The sequence below is a fragment of the Colletotrichum godetiae genome (assembly GCF_030913485.1).
Source record: "Colletotrichum godetiae strain CBS 193.32 chromosome Unknown BDP55scaffold_3, whole genome shotgun sequence".
NCBI lineage: Eukaryota > Fungi > Ascomycota > Sordariomycetes > Glomerellales > Glomerellaceae > Colletotrichum > Colletotrichum godetiae.
Genome location: NW_026851251.1, coordinates 625,200 through 645,778, shown reverse-complemented (window position 1 = coordinate 645,778; position 20,579 = coordinate 625,200). Strand labels below are relative to the sequence as shown.

Sequence of the window (20,579 nt, the reverse complement as noted above, 5' to 3'; positions counted from 1 at the left end):
TCAAGACGAAGGTTGATGAGATGAACGGGGCCCAGCTGGTGAGTTTTGCTCAAGTCTGTCAAGACAAAAGTGTGCTGCTGCGAATCCGCCTAGGGTCGCAGTCTAAGACACACGGATCAAAACTCTTTGGACATGGTGCCTTACATATGGCTGACTTCTCTGGCAGAGCATGTTACTCCAATATTCGCTAGTCGTCTTCGTCATATCAACGACAGGTCAGGGAGATATGCCCCGCAACTCGATTGCCTTTTGGAAAAGCCTTCTAAGGAAGAAGCTACCACCAGGCTGCCTTGGTGCGGTCAAGTTCACGACCTTTGGACTTGGCGATAGCCTGTACATCAAGTATGTCTCTTGGCCCTCTGGCTTCCCCCCCCCCTTCTTTCACTCCTTGGAGAAAAAGTTAACTGTTGTCGGTAACGATTCCAATGGCTGACATTTCCTGCAGATTTAACTGGGCTGCTAGGAAGCTGCATAAGCGGCTAGGACAACTAGGTGCCGTGGAATGTTATCCACGAGGTGAAGCAGACGAGCAAGACTCGGATGGGTAGGTTTATTTCGGTGCTATTTCGCTTCGCACTTGTTTCTTGTCTTCATCTCGGGAAACTCCCCAGTCGGTTCAGTGACAAAGTTGTCCACAACACTGAGATGCGAGTTCACCCTCACCTCTTGGGATCCTGTTCACGTGAGCTTCTTGAACACTGGATATCCTTCCAATTAAGCTTGAGCAAGCCTCGTAGTGGAGTTTCTCGTCAACCCGCTACTCATGCTAGAACATTTGTTTCAAATTATCGAAATGCGAGTGCGTTGGAAGAGGCCTATCTTTGGATTCAATTGCGCTTGAATTACTGTCTTGTTGGCCGAAGCCTATGATGACTGTGCCTCCCAGTCGTTCCGAGCATTTTGCGGAACTTTTCGACATCCCCTTGCCCTTCTCTCTTTGTCCTTTGTTACCCACTGCTGAACATACGGGAGGAAGGGAAACCCCTCTCTTATGTTGAGTATCCTAGCAATTACCTTTATCACAGTTTGCTTCAATGTTGGTCACTAACGCAAGAGCAGAGCGGACGAAAGATACATGCCCTGGGCTGCAGACTTGCAAAAGAGGTTACTCGAGCTGTATCCCCTTCCAGAAGGTGTCTCTCCCATCCCAGACGGCGCTCTTCTACCCCCAAGATACACGGTCGAGCTAGCCACGAGCCCAGAGACAATGCAAAACGGAACTTCAAGCAACAGCTTCGAGCACAAAACGAACGGGCATGTAGTAGAATCCGAAGGCGATGACCAGCCTAGCGGGACTTCTCTCAGCCCAGACACAACAGCCGCTGTTGAGGATTTGACACGCACGACCAATGCAATGACTATTACCGAGCCTTCGCCGACGGTAGACGAGCTCGCATCTCAAAATCAGACTCCCCCAACGACTCTCCTACCCATCCCTAGCGGTCATGCTGCTTCTCTCGAAGTCAATAACCGAGTGACGCCCACGACACATTTTCAAGACGTCCGCCTTGTCCAACTCGCCCTTGACCCATCCCCCAACGGACCTCCTACAATAAATCCTTTTGATAGCCTGACCATTTACCCAAAAAACTTCCCCCAAGACGTTCAGAAGCTTATAGATCTCATGCGATGGAACGCCATCGCAGACCTTCCCCTAACATTCACCTCCTCCTCTTCTAGGGGCACTGATCTCCCCCGTGGCCTCTACATCAACCACGACCGCCCGACGACACTCCGCGACTTGCTCACGCACAACCTCGACATCACCTGCACCCCGCGCCGCAGCTTCCTCAAAGAAATGTACTACTTCTCCGACGATGAATACCACAAGCAGCGCCTCCTCGAGTTCACCATGCGAGAGTACACGGACGAGTTCTTCGACTACACCACCAGGCCCCGGCGCACCATTCTCGAGGTCCTCGAGGAGTTCACCTCCGTCCGGATACCCCTGAGCCGCGTCCTCGATATGTTCCCCGTCATGCGCGGTCGGGACTTTAGCATAGCCAGCATTGCCCACCAAACTAGCCTCCAGCCCTCTCAAGAAACGACAATGACTACAATAGGAACGAAGACGAGCATAACCCTCCTGATAGCCCTCGTCAAGTACAAGACCATCCTTCGCAAAACCCGTCAGGGCCTCTGCTCCCGCTACCTTGAGTCTCTGACCTCACCGGGAACCCCTCTCTGCATAACCCTCAACCGCAGCTCCGCATCCCTCCACGGACCCGTCCACGCCCGCCGCCCCCTCTGCGCCATCGCAACCGGTACCGGCGTCGCGCCCCTCCGCCTCTTCATCGAAGAACGCCTCTCCCACCTCGCCTCAGCCGTGAGCGTCGGCGATACCGTCGTCTTCTTCGGCAGCCGTAGCAGACAAGCAGATTTCCACTTTAGCGACGTCTGGGAGGACCTCAAGGCGAGGTATACCCTACCTTCTTTCACTCCTACTACCGATGCTCCTACTCCTGCTATCGACGACGACGCCTCACCCACACCTAGACCCAAATTCGACGTCTTCACAGCCTTTTCCCGCGACAAGTCCACCTCGCGCGCCTACGTTCAGGACGTGATCCGCCAACACCCAGAGACCGTCCGCGCCATGATCGCTTCAGATGCCATCTTCGTCGTCTGCGGCGGCAGCCTAAAGATGTCGCGTGCGGTAAAGGAGGCTGTCAAGGATTGTTTGCGGGGCGATCCGGCTGCGGCGGTGAAGTACCCTGACGACACGGCCGTGGAGGCTGCTTTTGCTAGGTTGACTTGGTGGGAGGAGATCTGGTAGTGCTTTGCTTTCCTAGAAATCTGCGTTGGACGGTTTTCGTTGACGGAGGAGGCACCCTAGACGACCTTGGCATTTGACAGGAGAGATGATGGCCGTTGTTGAAAGGTCTGGGTTGAGGACTTTTGCTGATGTGGTTTTGCATTTCAACGCAGACTTTGCAATAGATTAGATGTTAAGCTATCCCCAAAGTAAGGGTTGGACGCGCTGTTGCGCCTTTCAGACAACGCATGCACCTTAATAGTGTTCTTTGAGGTGAATTCTCTCCTTCTTTCCAGCGACACCATCCTGGCCGGGTCCTCTATCCGTACTGCGTGCTTGGTATCGGGTGCTACGCTATACCTATGCATGCTCGAGGTGGCCTACTCTTGCTATCCATGGTAAAGAAAAGATTAATCTTGGCAATATTCTTGTTCCTTCCTAGCGTTTTCTAACCTTCATGGGACCCCGCGCACATGGAAATCACGGGGGAAAGAGACGGATCATTGATTTGATTTTGATTTTGATCTTGAATTTTTTTTTCTTTTTCTGTCTCTTGTGATACTGGAAGCTGAGACTAGACATGACAATGTCAGAAAGTCTTCAGAATGTAGTAGCTTGAGGAGCTTCCCCCAATCTGCCTATATCGCTTCTTTTTGAGCGTATCGGTAACAGAACTCAAGCTCATGTTCAAGTCTGCTTGTAGCTTTCCTCTGTATCCTCATCTTCAAATGGAAGATGGAGCTTCCCACAGGTAAATACTTTCCGAGCCCATTTTATGGGCACCTAAAACGCCGGCATGTCTGTATGCTGATACCCTTGTACCCCCCCTTTCTGGGGAGGCATCCTATCCCAAACTCCTTCGCTTTATTTTGATTGATTCACATGTGAGCAAATCAGACTATTGAGAAAAAGAAAAGAAAGAAAGAAGTAGAAATAGTGCCGGCCGCGTTCTGTGCGGTCGTACATTATAACTGGTTATTCGTAAAGATCAAGTTGTTTTGAAAGAATGGCAGGCTTTTGATGTCGTTAATTCTCCCAGCTGTAGCGTCGCTCTGCCATCTGAGGAATATGGATGAATTCGGAGCCGTCAAGACGTTGTAGGCTTCGTAAGGAGTTTGACTCCGCTTGCTGACTCCTCTCATCATCTGGTAGGCTCACTTGTCTCGTCAAATTGTCTTGAGCCATCAACTCCTCCTCGAACTCGGTCCAGTTGCTTCCCAAGGTATCGGTGGATAGGCGATGAGCGGTGAGGTCCTCGGGGACAGCAAGGCTTGTCCCTTGAGAGTATGCTAGCGGAGGAGGGATCACCTCGGGCTCTGGAAGAGACACGTTCTCTGGCAAAGGACCTAAGCAGACGATGTTGGAAGGGTCGATTGGTGCTCTTTGATGAGTCGAAGGAGGCGGTGACGGAAGAGCGGGCAGAGGTACGTTTGGCGGCATGGGCGAGAAGGTGGAGCGATTTGCCGTAAACGCTTCACTCTCGGGGGACACAGGTTGAGGCAGTGTGTTGCCGGGGTTGCTGACTGTGAAGGTTGGCGATGGGTACGACGGTCCTTCTGTCAGGGGCGATGGGAGATCGGACAGGCGGTTCGTCCATTCTCCTGCGCGGGGGCTCATGGGTGACGGCAAGGATCCATGGGTCGATGACGAGTTCTCGCACACCGTCGGAGACGATGGCGAAGAGGCAGATGCCGGGGACGAAGCGGCCAATAATCCAAACTCTTCAGGTCTGAATGGTGCGACAGGGCTCATGTGCTGCATCGGCTTCTCCGCAGGCGGGAAGTCGGCCGGGTTCTCCGGAGGTGAGTACGCCGGAACGGGGCCTTGCAGCTGAAACTCGACCTTTCTTCTCGCCAGCTCGTAGGCGCTCACATCTTGTGTGTCTTCCGTGCCGAATTCGGTGTGCTCATGAACCGACTTGTCGTCGTCTCCGTCCAGCTCAACCGGGCCTATCGGTGCAGGCAACTCGTACACTGCGTGGTTCGCATCAGCCGCGACCTCCACAGGTTGAGCCGTGCTGCCCATCACTTCGTGTGTCGAAACGCGCTGAGTCTTCTTTTTGCCCCGCACCTTGGTAAAGAACTTGGCCATGGGGCTTCTTGGAGACTCTGGCATGATTGATGACGCGGCATCTTTCCCATCTTCCAAGGACCTTGTCATCTCCTGCGTCTTTCTTTGGCGACGGCGATAGAAAAAGAAACAAGCGAGCATGATCAGGCAAGCGGCAATGACGCCTGCCGCAATGCCACCCATTTGCGCTGTTGATAGACCTGTATGAGTGTTCACCTGGGCCGGTGGCGGGAAAGGGCTATTGCTTGGCTGCACGATACTCTTCAATTGATATGATTGCAAAGGCGCGTCCGGGAATAGGGCCTGATGAAGAGAGAACACGCCTGTATCGTACTTGGTGATCAAGTAAGCTTCTTGAAGAAATGATCTTCCAATGATGAACGTGTTGGTCAAGTTGGACGCTCTTCGAAGAGGAAAGTAAGGCACGGAAGGTTCGCCATACTTGATAGTCTCGCTCTGGAATGGATATCGCAACACTTGCGCAAAGGCTGCAGCTGTGATTGTGATGTTGACCACGCCTGGTACGGTGAGAGGGTGACCAAAGTCGTCGCTGTTGTCGTGGCTAGAGAAGGAGAAAGTAAACGAGTAGGAAGATGCGCCGGCCTTGAAGTCAGCGTACTGTTCGTCGGTGAAAGTATATAGATTGAAGGTGTTGTTGTAGGTCAGATTGAATGCACTGGCGAATTCATCGCAAATAGCATCAGGGAGCCAAAGGAAAGGGGTTGAGCTGTCAATCATGGCACTGAAAGACGTGGACATGTTGGACAAGATTCTCGTCTTGGCTTCCCAACCGCTCGGCATTTCCTTGCTTTGAGGCACAGTAACTTCGACGCCACGGACCAGGGCGTGAGGCAGGCCATCGCTCGGATCCAGAGAGAACTCGTTGTTATGCGGGACAAAACGGCTTGCATCGTAACCTCCCAAAGTAACAGAGCACGGCGTGCCAGACATACCCACTGCAAGAGTCAGATTATTACCGGAGGAGGGGTTAGGTGGCATGCACTTACTGTAGTAGGCGCCAGCAGTATAGCCGTAACTGTAACTAGGAATCCATCCGTAATTCTTAACCGCTTGCGTTAACGGTGATTCGGCAACCTGATTGCCAAAACTTCCCTTGGTGATGCCGAGTCCGAGATATCCAAGATAGTAGTCGGTGCTGTTGATTGACGCAGTAACGATGTTGTCCATGCTCATTCCATCTCCAGTCAAAAGCGTGCTTGAAAGCTTGTCCAGTCCATAATCGCCGTTTCCACCATAGCCGAGATAATCAAGACCAAGTTGCCATGCGCCCAACGGATTCCAGGATTTCGAGTCGGCAATGGTGAATACGTTGCCTCTGGCGGTGTTGCACAGGGGCTCCTCTTGATGAGATATTAGTTCTGACAAGTCTAGGCCAGAGCCAGGGCTGGCATCTATAAGCTGAAGAATAGCAGCTGGAGGACTTACTTGCAAGACAGCCACCGGCCCCAATGGCCCAGAATTCAGACAAAGACGTGCTCGCAAGAACATTGACAGACTGTCCTGGCGTGCCGACCTGGAACTTTACCGTTGACCAGTTGCCGTCGACGCCGTACCTTGGTTCAGTTAGGTGAGGTTGCGGGCCAGTTTTGGGGTATCTCTCAGCGTACCAGTCGTTTGAAGGGGTGAGAGCCACTGCGGATTGACTCTGTGCGCAAACGATGCCAGCGAGCACCGTTGCGACGAAGATTGTTGGAAACATGTCGTCGATCTTGAGGCGGAACCCAATGGGTGGTTCATTCGAGGTGCGCCGAGTCACCAAGGCGTCTTTGCGGTGTGCATGAGCGTCCCGAGGGAAGGCTGGCCGTGCGAAGGGGCTTCACCATTAACCAAAACTGTCGTCGAGCCGTGTCTACGAATCGCTTTTCGTATCTTCGTATGCCGTGTGCCCGTCCCAATGCCTCACGGTATCCGAAGCTCAGGGAATTCGTGTCGAACGAGTGATCAGCCGTGAAGAGCAGAGAAATTGGGAGGGGAAGAGGGGGACACGGGCAATTGAACTCTGCGGGATGATCAACAGGAAAAACTAACTTCTGCCATCCATCGGATTGAGTGGGTGGCAGCCAAAGCAAGATAGCGTCCATGGTCATCTAAGCAAGGACAAGCCCGCGCTCTGCCAACTACGGCCAAGGGCTGTGCCGCAACAAGCAAGGGAAGGCCGGAAGGCCAAATGGCACGACGAGGGGTGAGACAAGGACCAGGCCCCCGTCCAGCACCGGTCTGGTGGTCCCGTCGTTCTTGGGAAAGCTGGGGACCGGGGTACAAAGCAGGCATCCCTGTCTTCTTATCGACACACAGTGCTTTTGCCTGCTTCAGGAAAAGTGCAAAGTGCGGCAGAGCCATGACAAGCCCTCCCTTCTCAGCATGGCGCTGCCGCCGTCGCGCCTCATCGACGACCATGTGTCCGCCCCGCAGATGGATCGAGACCTCCCGCGCCGACAAGAATCAGCAGAGGTCCGAGGGAATGGCCGACGGGGCCTGATGAAGTAACCGTCGCGGGCGGCGGGAGGGGTCTTTCGACACGGTAGCGTAATGAGCCAGTGACATGGGAGGAGGGGAGCATCCGTAAGTTGACTGGTTCTGGAGACGACGGAGAGAGGCTCCATTTCCTTACCCGGTGAGCAGGGAGGATTGGGATTAGACGCGGTAGGCGAGGGCAGTGGAACCTCATCCGTTGATTTGAGGAGAGAGTCGAGACTTTGGACGACTCGCACTTCAGTCCGGAAGAGCCAGACTCAGTGTGGACGCCTTCCGTCTGCTGGCAATGGTCTGGCGTGTCTCTTGGTAGCACAGGCATGCGTCTAGCCCACCGATTCCATGATGGACTCTCTTAGAGTTTTGGCCATACCTGTAGCGGGACGCTCAACCGGTGGTGCAGGAGCATGTATCGTATTTCGTACATGCGTGGCCGTCTCCAAAGGCTACTCTGGCGTGTATGACATCGGTAAAGGATTCCATGTGAGGTAAAAAAAAAAAAAAAAAAAAAAGGGCCAGGAAACCCGCTAGTTTGGCCACAGTCGACTTTTCGACTGTCTGGACCTCCTTTGTCTCTATCCGTAGTGTTCCCCCCTCGAGATGCGACAGAGTAGCGGCAGTCGGGACAGCCGAGCGACTTGCTAGCCAGGCATGTTTGTAGACAGGCCACTGCAACGGATGATTCGAGGGGCAGCAATCTCGATAGACGTTGAAGGGTGGCGATGACAGTCTTTGGTTTATGACCAGTCACATATATCAAGTCGCCTGTTCAGCCTTGAAACATAGGGCGATAGGTTCATGACAAAGTTTGAGGAAGTGTCTTCATACGGACAATGAGATGCTACCGATGTAGGTCGGTATTCGTACGGATAGTAGTGTCTGTCAATGTGCCTCGTCCGGTTGTGTGGCGATGATCATATTGCCAAGGACGTGAAGGCGAGGCAATCTACCTGGGGGCATGGAGCTGAAGGTCCGAGGCGAGGAAGTCCCTGGATTTTCCCGCCGGATCTTATCCCCGTTGGCCTGCGAGTGGGCGACGGGTGCGAGGAGGCACCTTAGTATGTCCGTAAGGTACAAAGGTATCCTTGGTGTATTAAAGTAGGTGCAGATACATGACTTGGGATGCTTGGGAAAGAACGCTCAACTGTCTTACATAATAATGGGGAAGAACCGGGGAGATGGCGACAGCGACCCATGGGCTTCCCGCGACTTCCAACTTTTGCTCTTTCCCAAACCCCAAACGGCGCCTCTTCTACCTCAAGAAGGAAGGAAGCTGGTGACCCAAGCCATCGGTTGAACCGTGCACTCCCAATACTCGCACACACACACGGCAGGTGCAGGTTGTCGCTACGTACCTTGGTCACTGCCGCATTGATTGCCCACCCATGGGCAGTGTGCCAGTCAACCACACTTGGCCGGAGTCTCCGTCTCTTCCTCTCTCTTCCCCCTTCTTCCTGCATATCCAATACCTACAGATACTCAACCATCGTCATCAACAACGACTAACAAGACGCTATCTTCTCAACGGCACTGGTGAATCAACGGACAAGCCGCCATCAACATCTCGCGAATCACAGCTGATGTGGAGACGAGTAGCCGAGTGCAACTGCATCTTCACTATTTTCCCCCTCTTCCCGAGTCCCAAGAGATCCGGCCTGCGACACGCACACCAAGAACCGGACCACCAACCACAGTTGCGGCCACACGGCGTAGCAATAAATGCACATCACGGTCCCGCAGAGACGGGTTGGCCTCGACCCCAATGTGACGTGGGCCAACTGATGGATCCTCAATGCGCTTCTTCAATTCAATTGTCCTCGCAGGCTCGCATCATTCATTGCCAAACATCCGCGCCACAGCTGAGCGAGGACCCTATGTCTTATCACGCCGCTTATATGCTGCTCTCCAGGGACACCTCTATTCTGGGTTCACCTGCTTTCTCTGACATTGGATCGCGATTTCGACTTCGTGCTTCGCTTCATTCCATCGTCATCCTCGTCGCCTCGTCTCTTACGCTTTACCTCTGTGACTAGAGGTTGGGCAGGCGGTCATCCCAGAGATGTTCGTATGATTGACAGCTTCCGCTCAGACGCTTAGATGACTGCATTGCAGCCACACCTACCGCCACTGCCGACCGGCCCGCCTCCTCCAGACTGCCAGCATCGGCAACGAGGACAACGACAGTGCGTTGAGTGTTCGGCGCCTCCCCACCGGATGAAAGCCCAGTGCCGGGATGTGGAAAAACGCCCGCGCGTGGAATCTGTCATTGTCAAGCTCCACCTCCTGTCGATAACTTCAAACCTAGAGAATCTATCGGCTTCTTCGGACCTCACCTCACTTCTCACTCGCCGCCAATTTGGGTTATAATGAAGGCTATAGCTGACAGCCAAGAGCCGTGCGAAAGAGAGATCAACAAAACAAGGTTTTCACTTTCCAATGTTCGAATTTCATCAACATGATACACCCCATCAGCCTAGCCAGGCACAGAACCTACAGGACCACATGCACAACCTGGCCACATAGAGCGCGCTAGCCAAATGCAAGCGGAGAGAGGTTGCCGCGGAAGAGAAGTTGGAACTCAAGCTGCGTGTCATTCTCAAGCCTGTTGTTCCGCCCTCCGTCGGCGCGGGGCCTGCGTCTTCCGGCACATCCTCGCTTGCCGTCCCTTTGGACATGAACCTCCGGCGGCATCAACGACACAATTGCATCTGCACCTGCAAGGATTCGACAGTGAGGCTAGGCTTACATTTTCAGTATCAAATTTCTGTCTTCATGTCACTCACGAACGTACAGAAGTCGTTCCGTAGAGCGAACTGCAGAGGGCCGATTTCGACACACCTGACTCGCAGTCTGTGCCATACAAGCTGTCATCGGCAACGTCAAACTGATCACTCCTGCTACTAGGGTGTCCTGTCACAGTGCCATGGCTGGGCATTTTTCAACTGCATCAAGGTGCCTTGGCTCGTTGCATTGGCTGAGTGTCGCTCCAAAGCGCGACGCGATACACTGAAAAGAAGTCAAAACGCGTCATCTAGTACAACGTATCAGGCCGCTACGGCGCCATGGTCTGATGTCGGTCTTCACCGCAGCTGTCAAACGCAGGTCGGAAATGACGAGAAGCATTTCATGCCCCGGCGCCCGCTCATTCATTGCCCCCACGCGCAACGGTGCGCTAAACATGGAGGCCGATTACGGACGATTTGTTCATCATTTTGGAAAGGCAGAATTGGACACTATCATCCAATCTCTCTCCCAATGCCGAGCGGAGAAAATGCGCTAGGCCTAGCTTGATAGACCTGGGTTACCCTGTTTACAGTCGTTCTTGCACCGAATGACGAAGTCTGGTATATTGAGTCCTCGAAAACAATGCTCAAAGTCCGAATCGGCATTTTAGAAGATATTCAACTATCCGTACTTTGATGCCGAGTTTCCATACCACGAGCAGGATCAAGATTACAGTACTTGCATGCCATTCGATCAGCCCTATCTTGTGCATTATGCATGCCAGCTGCTGATTCATCCGACGGGACATTGAGCCAACCTGCGGCACCAGTACTGCAACATTTGCCAGCATTTTTGGCAGTCAATCTCATCCGGCTGATAATCAAGCCGGGCATCTCTGAAGTCTTGTCACTTTAAGGACGCACAAACAGTTCAAGAGGTCTGCATGTCCTAGACAATTCTGCATGTCCTAGACAATTTTGCACTCCGCACATTTAGACGCACATCTCCCGGACGCACGGTAGTTGCACCCGTGCACAATAAGACAGACTTCGGCGCCAGCGGGCCACGACAAATTGTCTCAACCCACAGTCATCGTCGACAACTATCCAAGGTGTCTCTCGGAGTGAGGACGACGTACGAAGCTAGTTGAGACTACCAACCAACCACTTTACGGATACAAAATGATATAGGCTTAGCCTTTCGAGCACTAGCTGCAAACGCATGGGTAACGAGTGTTTCTCAGTGTGCCTGGGCGATCATCCCTGGTGCCTTTGACATAATGTCGATCATCTCTCACCCTCGCAGCCGAATACTGTTAGCCACTATTGTGGCCAACAGGTCTTCGGTCCTTTTTATTGTCAGTCACGAGGGAGCTCTCTTGAAAATGGATTGCTCGTCACTGTTGTCACAAAACCACAATTGATCCGTCAATCGCAGACCTAAGTTGCCACCAAGCAAATCTGCGTGGCTGGCCCCTCCCTTCGATGGAGGCCGGATTGTCTTAGACATTTCTAGCTCATGGCCAGCACTGCCTTCGGTAGACACTAAATACTAGAAGGAGAGACACTACAGCACGTTTCTTGACTCGAACATCAACGAATGGATGCGAACCAAGACGATGCTTTTCAGCCGTCATCAACCAGCAATAGGTACCTAGTGGTCTTTCTGAGAAACTTTTTCTCCCTTGCAGTCGCACACCGTCTTCTTCTTCGAGGGGCACTGACGCCAAAGTCTTGCTACCTAGACAGAGCTCAGAGTTGAAGACCGAGTCTGCGAAGATGCTCTCCTGCTTCGTGCAACTCAAGGAAGAGCTTGGGGCTGGCAGTGCCGCCGCCGGTACCAGCTAAAGCTCCGGTGCCACTCTGTCGCGTCGGCCCCTTGTCCTTGAAAGGTAACTCTTGGTGGTCACTGCGACGCTAGAGGCCCAGCCGCGTCGGTTTTGATTGATGGCGGGCCATTTCAAATGAGATGGCTCCTGTCACTGCTACACTACATCAGTGGCACACACAAAGCCGGGAAGTTAAGGTGCAATGGTGAATGAACTAAATGGCTGGCTCCCCTGTTCTTCCCCCCGAAGTTGCCAGGTTACGCGTCGGCGCACCCACCTTACGGTCCGAAGACAGCAGAGAATATGAACCCCTTCTACGCCCTAATCGCCGCCCGGCGCCCGGCGTCCATGGCCGTTTCCTCACAACTTCATCGCCCGAGAATCCCGCTTAGTCTCAGACCTCGCAATGAGTGTGTGGGCTATACGTGACCACTCCAGAGCCACGAGTATTTGGTCGTTGTCGCCGCGTCAGTCCGTGTTTCGCAGTTACGAATAGGGTTGAACATCAAGGGGGGCAAGGATGCGTGGGAGAAGGACAGGCTGCGACTTGACGCAACACCTCGATATGAAACTCCTCAAGCTGGCGTTGCTTTCCCTGGCGGCATTCTCGAACCCAGTCCAAGCTCTTCAATTCGGTTTGCTGGCTATTCTCAATTTTATTTCAAAGACCGGAAGACTGACTGCGTGGCAGCAAATCATATTCCTCACAGTAGGAGACAGGCCGTCGGCTTTAACAGCACGATATCATCGGCCGCAACAAGCTCAGCACTGCAAATTACGTCGTCAACTACCAGCTCATTCATCCAGGCAGGAAACCCGTCAACTAGCACAGTCGGGACCGAAACTTTTTCGTCCGCTTCAACCAACCAATTATCAGGGTCTCAAAGTTCAAAAGGGTCCTCAGTACCAGCAGAGTCAGGGATAGGCGGCTCATTTTTGACAACATCAGACGAAACCAGTTCGCAGATCTCGGCCGCAGGAAGCACACTGACACTAGCCAATGGGACAACGCAAACCACGGCCCTTGTCACCACGACAGATGCGACGACCTCGCAATCCGGCAGACCATCTTCGTCCTATGGAGCCATCTCTCCTTCCATTGCTTCTACCCGAGCTTCGACGACAGCAGGTTTCAACATTGCGGCCTCGGGTAACCAAACTCGTACTGTGTTCACGTCGTCCTTATTGGCAACTCCCACGGGTATCAGATCTTTCTTTCCTATCAGTAACGTTTCAATATCCGCGTCACCCAGCGGAAACTACACGAATGGAAACTACAGCGATGGCGGTGGTGATTATGTGACTTTGACACTCAAGGGTGGTTACGAGCCATCCGTTGTCTGCATAACAACCACACAGGGTGCCGTACCGACAACTTGGTCAATCGTATACACGACAACGACGACAATCTATGGAGATCCGACGGATTACACTCCACCGGAACCTGACATCACGGTCCCAGTCACATGCAGTCCTCCTGCGGGCTTGGAAGGCAACAAGGGAAGACAAAAGTGTCTGCGAGTGTAGCATGTTCCTCGGAGGACGGTGTGGACATTTGCAGGACCGAGGCGCCTGAATTTCCAACCTTCAGTTCAACACTTGGTCCAGAAACGACGTTCACTTTCGTCACCACGGCCAAGAATCCTTCTGTCGTCTTCTCGCCTATCAGCACACCCCGATACGGCCACGATCCTGAGACACAGGCCCCGCAAGAAAGGCGCTCATCTGCGAAACCCACGGCAAAGCCCACGCCGAAACCGACGGCCTCGGTCCAGTCGCCGAACAACGATCCAAGGCCACCCGGCTCGCCTGGCTCGCCACGTGAAAGTGCCAAGGTATCGCCGAAAGCGACTTACATGGTTACCGTAGCGCCGACCAAGATCATCATCAACGACCAAACTTTTACGCAGAACGACCCCTCAGAGACAACCAAAGTGACGGTGAACGGCGATGAGTTCACTATTAACCCGAGTGAGGTCATCGGTGGTGGAACGGTCGTTGATCGGCCCGGCAACGTCGGTCGAAGCACCATGGTCCCATCCAGTATTATGGTGGGCGACTTGCCCATTGTGATTGCGCCCGCAGGAACGCAAAACGTTGTTGTCGTCGGTGGGACGACGTTTGGGGTTCAGGCTACCCCCATAACGGCCGTGGTGGAAGGCCAGACGATCACCATTGAGCCATCCGCCGTCGTTGTCCCGGATCAGAACGCCCCAAGCGGCGGTGCAGCTCCGGTAACGACGGTGGTGAAAGGGCAGACCATCACACTTGTGCCATCAGCGACCGGTGTCCCCGGGGGAACTGCTGTTTCATCAGGCCGTACTGCTCCACTGACGACCGTGATCGATGGACAGAAGACGACAATCCAGCTATCCGCAGCGGCCGTCCCCAAACGAACCGTTTCGATCAGCCGTGCATCCCCGGTGCAAACGGAGATTGTCGTGGCAGGCGGCGAGATGATTACTGCCCTTGGCCCATCCGTGGTTGTCATTCGTTCGACCACATTTACTTACGGACTAGTTTCAACAATCATTACAAAGATTGTAGATGACGATACTATTTTGATTGGACCCTCAGGGGTCTCTGTGCGCAACATCACCGTGGGAGGGCCTGGGGCCAAGGCCACGGACACCACGTACGAGATTGTGGGCGGTGCTTCAGTCACGCAAGTCGGGGCATCGGTGGTGGTTATAGACGGTACAAGCTTCACCGTTGGGCCAGGAAAGGCAACGACGACAAAGGTGTTTGGCGGCGAGACCATTACAATTGGTCCGTCTGGCGTGGTTGTTTCGACGATTACTCTCCCGTACCCGTTTGGGCCGACGGTGATTACGACAATCGACGTGCCTTCAACGGCGGCGGCGCCGTCGCCGGTGCCGTCTGAGACGAAGAAGAATGGTGGTGGTGCCGTCAGGCCGGCGAGGGCATTGACAGGGTTGCATTTAGAGGTTTGCATAGCGATCGGCGTCTGGGTTCTGGGGCACATGTTTTGAGACACACCAGGGACATGACATGTGCATGTGCACGTGCTACTGGCGTTGAACGGTTCTTTCTTGAGTATGGTGCAAAACAGGGCACGACAAGACAAGCGAGGGTTGTTTATTCCGTACACAGGGTTGGGAATGGGGCTCTGCAACCGCGGGAAGGGCTGAACAATGACACCTCCAAGGGGAGGGAAGGAATCATGATGGATGGCGCGATACGGCAGGGTCCGGCACAAGCGGAACGCGGGGTTCCGATACAGTGCGACTATGTGGTTAACGACGCCGACGAAAACTGTATTATTATAAACTTTGAAATGTAAACATGATCTACACGGTATATCACGAACAGCGAGAGAGAGGAGAAGCAAACAGGGCCTCCAGCATGGGCGGCAGCGAGGCCACACACGATCCAATGCACACAGCACACAGCCCTCCACGGCTGACAGGAATGCCAAAAGCCCCCACCCCCGTGCCGATGGGGCCGGTCTCCGTCGGCGCCGACGAGCTTTTTTAGCTGCCACTGGCAGGATTGGAGGGTGCCGAACGATGAATACCTTATGACGCGCATTATATCATCTCATCTTTGTGCGTCCCTTCCTGGATGAAAACCTGCCAAATTTGGGATGGAAAGCCTCTGGAAAAAGGGGCGCGAGTGATGTGATTGGTGCACACCGCGCCTTCGGGTCTATGTGCCCATGGGCTGGGAGTTTGGGGCTGAAGGCGAGGTGGTTCAGATGATACACTTGCGCGAGTCGAGGATTAGATGACGGAGGTATATTGGTCGAAGGTGATCGGTGAGGTGGTAAAAAGAGCCTCTTTCTTTAGCGGGTGTGATTGGTGGCCGAGGGCGGTAGACACGGTGTAAATGGTGTGAATGTGCTCCAAGCGAGGTGGATCTGAATTCTAATGCGGGCGGGAAAGGCATGGAGGGGGTAAAGAATGAGGGGTTTGAGTTCGGGATTCTCACATGGCTATAGACGTCACGGTTCCCTTGTCTCGGGGAGGACGAGCGACGGCGGCGACGGTGGCTTGTTTTGACTTGTGGACCCCTGGAAATCGGGGGGCACATCGCGACCGGTTGTCCTATAAAAGGATGGAACCCATGTTATTGTCAGCCTTGGTGGTTTTCATTGTGTCCATTGTCCCTCTCTCTCGCCGTCTGAGTCTCTCAGCCTTGGACGTGGAGCTTGACATGGGGGTGGTATTTGGTTCTATGGGATAGGGATCAATACCACGTTCATGGTCCCCTGCTTTCTCCCCTGCCTCTGCGCCCGCGAACTCCCGCGCGCGTTCTTTTTTGATGGAGGGATCTCGAGGACGGAATATCTGATGGATGGCTGAAACCACGGCCTTGTCCCCAAGCCTAGTTCGCCCGCTACCTGTGCTCTCCTCTTGCCTCCAGAAGAAACGTACAAGGCTAGAAAGGGAAGAAACCAACTCTCCAAACGAGTGTCAGAACGCGGACCAGGCTGTGGCAGTGAAGCATCTTGCGTGCTTGCATCCCACAGGACAATCTATCCACGACCCTCACTGTGTGGGGTAGGGGTTTCGAACGCCAAGGCATCTAGACTGGACTTGAACACTCGAACGCTATGCGTCCACGGTCCACATGCTTTTGATGGATCTGGAAATGGCTGGTGATGGTTTTGTATAGATTGGATATACACTCTCAGCCTTCTTTTGTCGTGTGAGGGTCTTGAATTATCCACTTTTCTTTAGTTGCTGTTCTGAGTTTGGGCTTGCAAGGCGGATGGGAGTTGCGACGTTGAGGCGTGGGTTTGGGGTTCTATTTTCTGTTCTTGGTTCCTGTCAAATGTTACTCTCCCGTCCAGACGAGACTTAGTTTGTGGGGTGGGTGTAATCAAAGCTCTAGGGGCATAAGAGACGGAGAATGAGACTGGAGGATATGGAGAAAAGGTTCTAGGACTTCTTTTCTTGGACGATGCCACAGCATAAGGTGAACGTTTGATCGGGTATCTGCCGACTTGGACCTCTTCCAAGAAAAGTTACCAAACCGCCTGATTCCTCGCGCCGAGACTCATCCCATCATGCCATATTCCTTAGGGGGTTTATTATGCTATGAAGACTCATATGTTAGCAGGAATGATATGTGCCTGATTTGAGAGGTCTAGAGTAGATTGATTTTCTCTTGGTATGGGGAGCTACGGGGTCCGGGGTCTGGGGTATCGGACCTTTTGAGGGCGCGGAGGTTCGGGCCGGGGGTTGAGGTTTAGGGACCGGTGTTCCGGGGATCGGTAGAAACTGTTCTCCGGGCATGGCATAGTGTTGTTCTTTCGGGTTCCGGGTGGCTGGGATGTTTCTAAGGTTAGGCGGGCACTGTGTTATTGGCAGTCTGTTGCTGTGTACGGACCTAGGGATATGGCCGGAGCCAGGAAAGTTGGTTCTCCGGAGAGAGAGGGCCAAGTCAGATGAATTCAGTCACTCCCGACCTTCTGGTTGCCATGTCTTTGGGTTAAATTACGAGTGAATGGAGGTGGTTAATGATCGGCGGTGAATGGTGGACACTGATGCTCTCTGGCATACTCTTCTCGCCTCTCGCTCCTTGCTCTCAATGTGACCATGATCAAATTGATACAATAGTGTGATGTTGGGTCGCGAACATTTTGTCTCCCCACCTCTTTTATAAGCTATCCAGTCTCACTCGACACAGAAAGATCGATCAACTACGGCGACCTCCTACCGGGGGGTCGCCTGATGAATTTGAGTATGCTGATGATACCCAGCGGTATGAGAGTTTAAGACTGGTGCTGACTTCTTGCAGCACCCACTGAGTATATTCTAGGCAAAAACACTTGATTTTGATGTCTATTATAGCATCGCTGAGATACTTCATCTTTGGCAGCTGGCCCCCAGACGTGGGTCATTGAGCTAGTAGTACAAGTAGTTTCTTACGTCTGGAGGCTTCCTCGACTGAACCCTTTTTTTCCCGAACGGAGGTTATGCCCAGTGGAGTCCCTCATGAAGTTAGTTTCCGTACCTCAGAGTCTAGCAGATTGAGATGATTTGGGTAGAAAGGCTTGACAAGAGCATCAGGGACGAGATTTCAACTGCCAGTCTGCCGGTGGCGGCTCTTGCTCGAAGAGTAAGTGAGCTTGAACGGGTAAGTACTTCGGTGATTCAATGAAAAATGCTCATTAAGAATACTTGGAAGAAAATGACGATTCGATACCATTCGGCTCATGAAGTACCAGACCTTCTGGCTCGACCTCGTGGTTCACCCGTTCCACAGAGCAGCTCAGTCTGGGGTCAGTGGCAGGAAAACTCGGAGTAGCTCCTGATATCAAAGCATACGTAGGCAGCTTCAGTACCTCTACCATTCCAAGCCTATATTATGCGACTGCTAAATGTGACAGGTGATTCTGCAGCATGATGCGCGCTGACCTGCAACGAGATGGCGATTCGTCGAGCCGTTCATGAGGAGATATGGGGACGATGTTCTGATCCAACCCTCTCACCTGGTCGTTATCTCTTGTATTCAGTTCCTAATAAAGAAGCATATTCTCCATATAGGAGCCCTCACGATGCACAGAGGGTCAGGATCTGTCCGTCGGCGCTGATTCCCAGACCTGCTCCGAAAAACCAGCACTTCGTGATCGACTTGCGTGCTTCAGATCATCACATACGACCATACCCATTGGAAAATTCGGGATCCCGTCCGCTCTCCCATAGACAAGCCAATGAGGGCCGGATTAGTAGTTGGGTCGGTGACGACCAGCGAATACCTGGTGTTGTATGTTTTTTTGGTTGACGCACGTTGAGGCTTCTCGTTTTGGTGGTCCACGATGTTCTTCAACCCCACTTCCACGCCCACCTATGCTTCAGGGGTACAACGGCACGTCAAGATTCAAAGTAATTGAGAGCGAGCATGCTTCTGATAATGATGATTGTATTTTGGGGTTTTCTTATGAGTAAGTATACTATTTACAGGACTTGATTTTCGTTCTGTGGTGGAGGTGAAGACTGTATTGTGGTAGAGACCGATCCGAGGAAGTACTAACTAATCATGATGGAATGTAGAAGCCCAAATGATCTGATATGTGCATAAGCAGCAGAGACCGTTCCTCTGATTCATGAGAAGCCCGTAAAAGAGTAGCCTGACCGTGTTCGACACTTCTGGCTAACGGCTCAGGTTGAAGCAGTGGGCTTAGTAACCCCAACACCATTTTGCGTATAAATGGTCTGCTTGCGACTGAGTACGCGGGTTATTTTTCTTCATTATTTTCGGCTTCCATCTTTGCTTCGGCCTCTGCCCGTTTTTTCATTTGCTCCTTGAGATGGGCTTCCGCCTTTGCTACGAGCTGGGCCAGTTTTTCTCTTTTCTCCTTCTGAGCGGCTTCTAACTTTGCGTTCCGGGCTTCCAATTCCTTAATTCTGTCATAGTGAGCATCGACTATAGCTCCCTCGGCCATGTCTTTGTCGCTCGAGTGATTGTAAAGGTTTCAGAAGGCTGGGATTTGATGGTAAACTGCGGCGCTGAACTGAATAGACGTGATTCAAACTTGTCGTTGGGTGTATGGTCCTTGCGGTATGCGTGCTTGAGTCCAGAAGCTGCGTAGAGGCGAGTTCAGATAGAGGGTTTGAAGCGTATGTTGTAGATATCTATTGAATGACACATGGTATGAGTATATTCATGGGTTCTTATAGTCGATGGGCCACGTGCCTGAGACTAGACGGGGCGGCTCCTTTGGGTAAGCTGAACCTGGAACACAGTAGTGGCAGCGCCAGGTGATTCAATGAACAGTGACAGCTGAAATCTCCTAAATGACAAAGAGAAGTTGTGAGGGCAAGGGAAGGGAGGCGGCTAAGTCCGTACGGTGAACTTCATCGGCCAAACATAACTAGCTTTCACCCAACGGAAAGTGGCAATGGAACGTCAAGACATCTACCGTCAAGATGTCTGGTGCATTCATGGTAAAGTAATTTGACTACTGCAAACATGATTGTACACCTGAATAATATGCTTTACCCACACAGCATCCCATAGGGCCTGTGGCTTCAGTCCGAAAGACGGAGTTTTTGGGAAGAGAGAAACAAAATGAAGCCATACTGGGAACTGTTGGCATACGCATCAGCAGATCACAGTCTTCCAGCTGGTACAAAGCTCAATGAATGTATATTGAAATGCGAGATCGAAAAGTGGAAGGAGGAAGAAACGGGTGAAGCCCATCGAGCCCTCCGAAGTGGAAGTAGGTGGAAAGGCCGTTCGCTCAGCCCGCATCTCCTTTATATTCCCATTTTTTAATGACTGCCTGACATTGCAGCAGAGACGCTCATCTATCAAGCATTTAAGATCTTTTATCTTGTCATTCTTGAACTTTCGTTTTGCTCTTTGGTAAAGGAATGTGGATGAGTATGCTGATGAGTATCCGGCTTCAGTTGTAACAATCCTCGTATGGAATGAGTGAAATACGCTTCCTTGCAGTTGCTCCAGTCTCATCTTCCATGGGATGATACCTTGGCCATGTCCGCATCACATCTCGCTTACGGTCTACATTGTTTGATAAGGCGCATGTCGCACCGTAATACCCATTTCCTCGCAGCCTTCTTCCGTTGTCCATGGCTCCTTGCCAGTTGAGCGATACATTCCTTTCCATGGTCCAGGCTTCCAATGATATCCTGGTTCTCAGGAACATCTTGCTATTCGGTACTAATTTGTCTAATCCCTACTACTGATATCTTCAATCTACTCCGAAGCAAGCTTTTA

The 20,579-nt window shown here is 52.5% G+C and overlaps 5 protein-coding genes across 5 annotated transcripts; 3 read left to right on the top strand and 2 right to left on the bottom strand.

Annotated features, from left to right (window-relative positions):
• Window positions 1-15: 15 nt before the first annotated feature.
• Window positions 16-3,005, top strand: BDP55DRAFT_644941 (uncharacterized protein). Its single transcript, XM_060573609.1, has 3 exons — window positions 16-342; window positions 446-544; window positions 1,060-3,005. Exons 1-3 carry the CDS (start codon window positions 170-172, stop codon window positions 2,774-2,776), a joined length of 1,989 nt encoding a protein of 662 aa, XP_060435565.1. The 5' UTR covers window positions 16-169; the 3' UTR covers window positions 2,777-3,005.
• Window positions 3,006-3,781: 776 nt separating this feature from the next.
• Window positions 3,782-6,545, bottom strand: BDP55DRAFT_541147 (eukaryotic aspartyl protease; the record flags this gene model as incomplete). The annotated part of the gene is made up of 4 exons (XM_060568188.1): window positions 3,782-5,781; window positions 5,833-6,186; window positions 6,272-6,399; window positions 6,454-6,545. 4 exons carry the CDS (start codon window positions 6,543-6,545, stop codon window positions 3,782-3,784), a joined length of 2,574 nt encoding a protein of 857 aa, XP_060435564.1.
• A 1,936-nt stretch (window positions 6,546-8,481) lies between these two features.
• Window positions 8,482-9,603, top strand: BDP55DRAFT_208077 (uncharacterized protein). Its single transcript, XM_060565978.1, has one exon. It carries the CDS (start codon window positions 8,704-8,706, stop codon window positions 9,349-9,351), a length of 648 nt encoding a protein of 215 aa, XP_060435563.1. The 5' UTR covers window positions 8,482-8,703; the 3' UTR covers window positions 9,352-9,603.
• Window positions 9,604-13,355: 3,752 nt separating this feature from the next.
• Window positions 13,356-15,196, top strand: BDP55DRAFT_644934 (uncharacterized protein). The gene is made up of 2 exons (XM_060573608.1): window positions 13,356-13,382; window positions 13,468-15,196. The coding sequence occupies exon 2, from the start codon at window positions 13,727-13,729 to the stop codon at window positions 14,861-14,863; it is 1,137 nt and encodes a 378-aa protein (XP_060435562.1). The 5' UTR covers window positions 13,356-13,382; window positions 13,468-13,726; the 3' UTR covers window positions 14,864-15,196.
• Window positions 15,197-18,962: 3,766 nt separating this feature from the next.
• Window positions 18,963-19,384, bottom strand: BDP55DRAFT_644932 (uncharacterized protein). Its single transcript, XM_060573607.1, has one exon. The coding sequence runs from the start codon at window positions 19,282-19,284 to the stop codon at window positions 19,078-19,080; it is 207 nt and encodes a 68-aa protein (XP_060435561.1). The 5' UTR covers window positions 19,285-19,384; the 3' UTR covers window positions 18,963-19,077.
• Between the last annotated feature and the right edge of the window lie 1,195 nt (window positions 19,385-20,579).

Bases quoted from the DNA above. Each gene is read 5' to 3' on its own strand.
- BDP55DRAFT_644934 (XM_060573608.1), top strand. From the start codon at position 13,727: ATGGTTACCGTAGCGCCGACCAAGATCATCATCAACGACCAAACTTTT.
- BDP55DRAFT_644941 (XM_060573609.1), top strand. From the start codon at position 170: ATGTTACTCCAATATTCGCTAGTCGTCTTCGTCATATCAACGACAGGT. The intron at 343-445 runs GTATGTCTCTTG...CATTTCCTGCAG, and splicing joins GGCGATAGCCTGTACATCAA to ATTTAACTGGGCTGCTAGGA. The intron at 545-1,059 runs GTAGGTTTATTT...ACGCAAGAGCAG, and splicing joins GACGAGCAAGACTCGGATGG to AGCGGACGAAAGATACATGC.
- BDP55DRAFT_208077 (XM_060565978.1), top strand. From the start codon at position 8,704: ATGGGCAGTGTGCCAGTCAACCACACTTGGCCGGAGTCTCCGTCTCTT.
- BDP55DRAFT_644932 (XM_060573607.1), bottom strand. From the start codon at position 19,284: ATGGCCGAGGGAGCTATAGTCGATGCTCACTATGACAGAATTAAGGAA.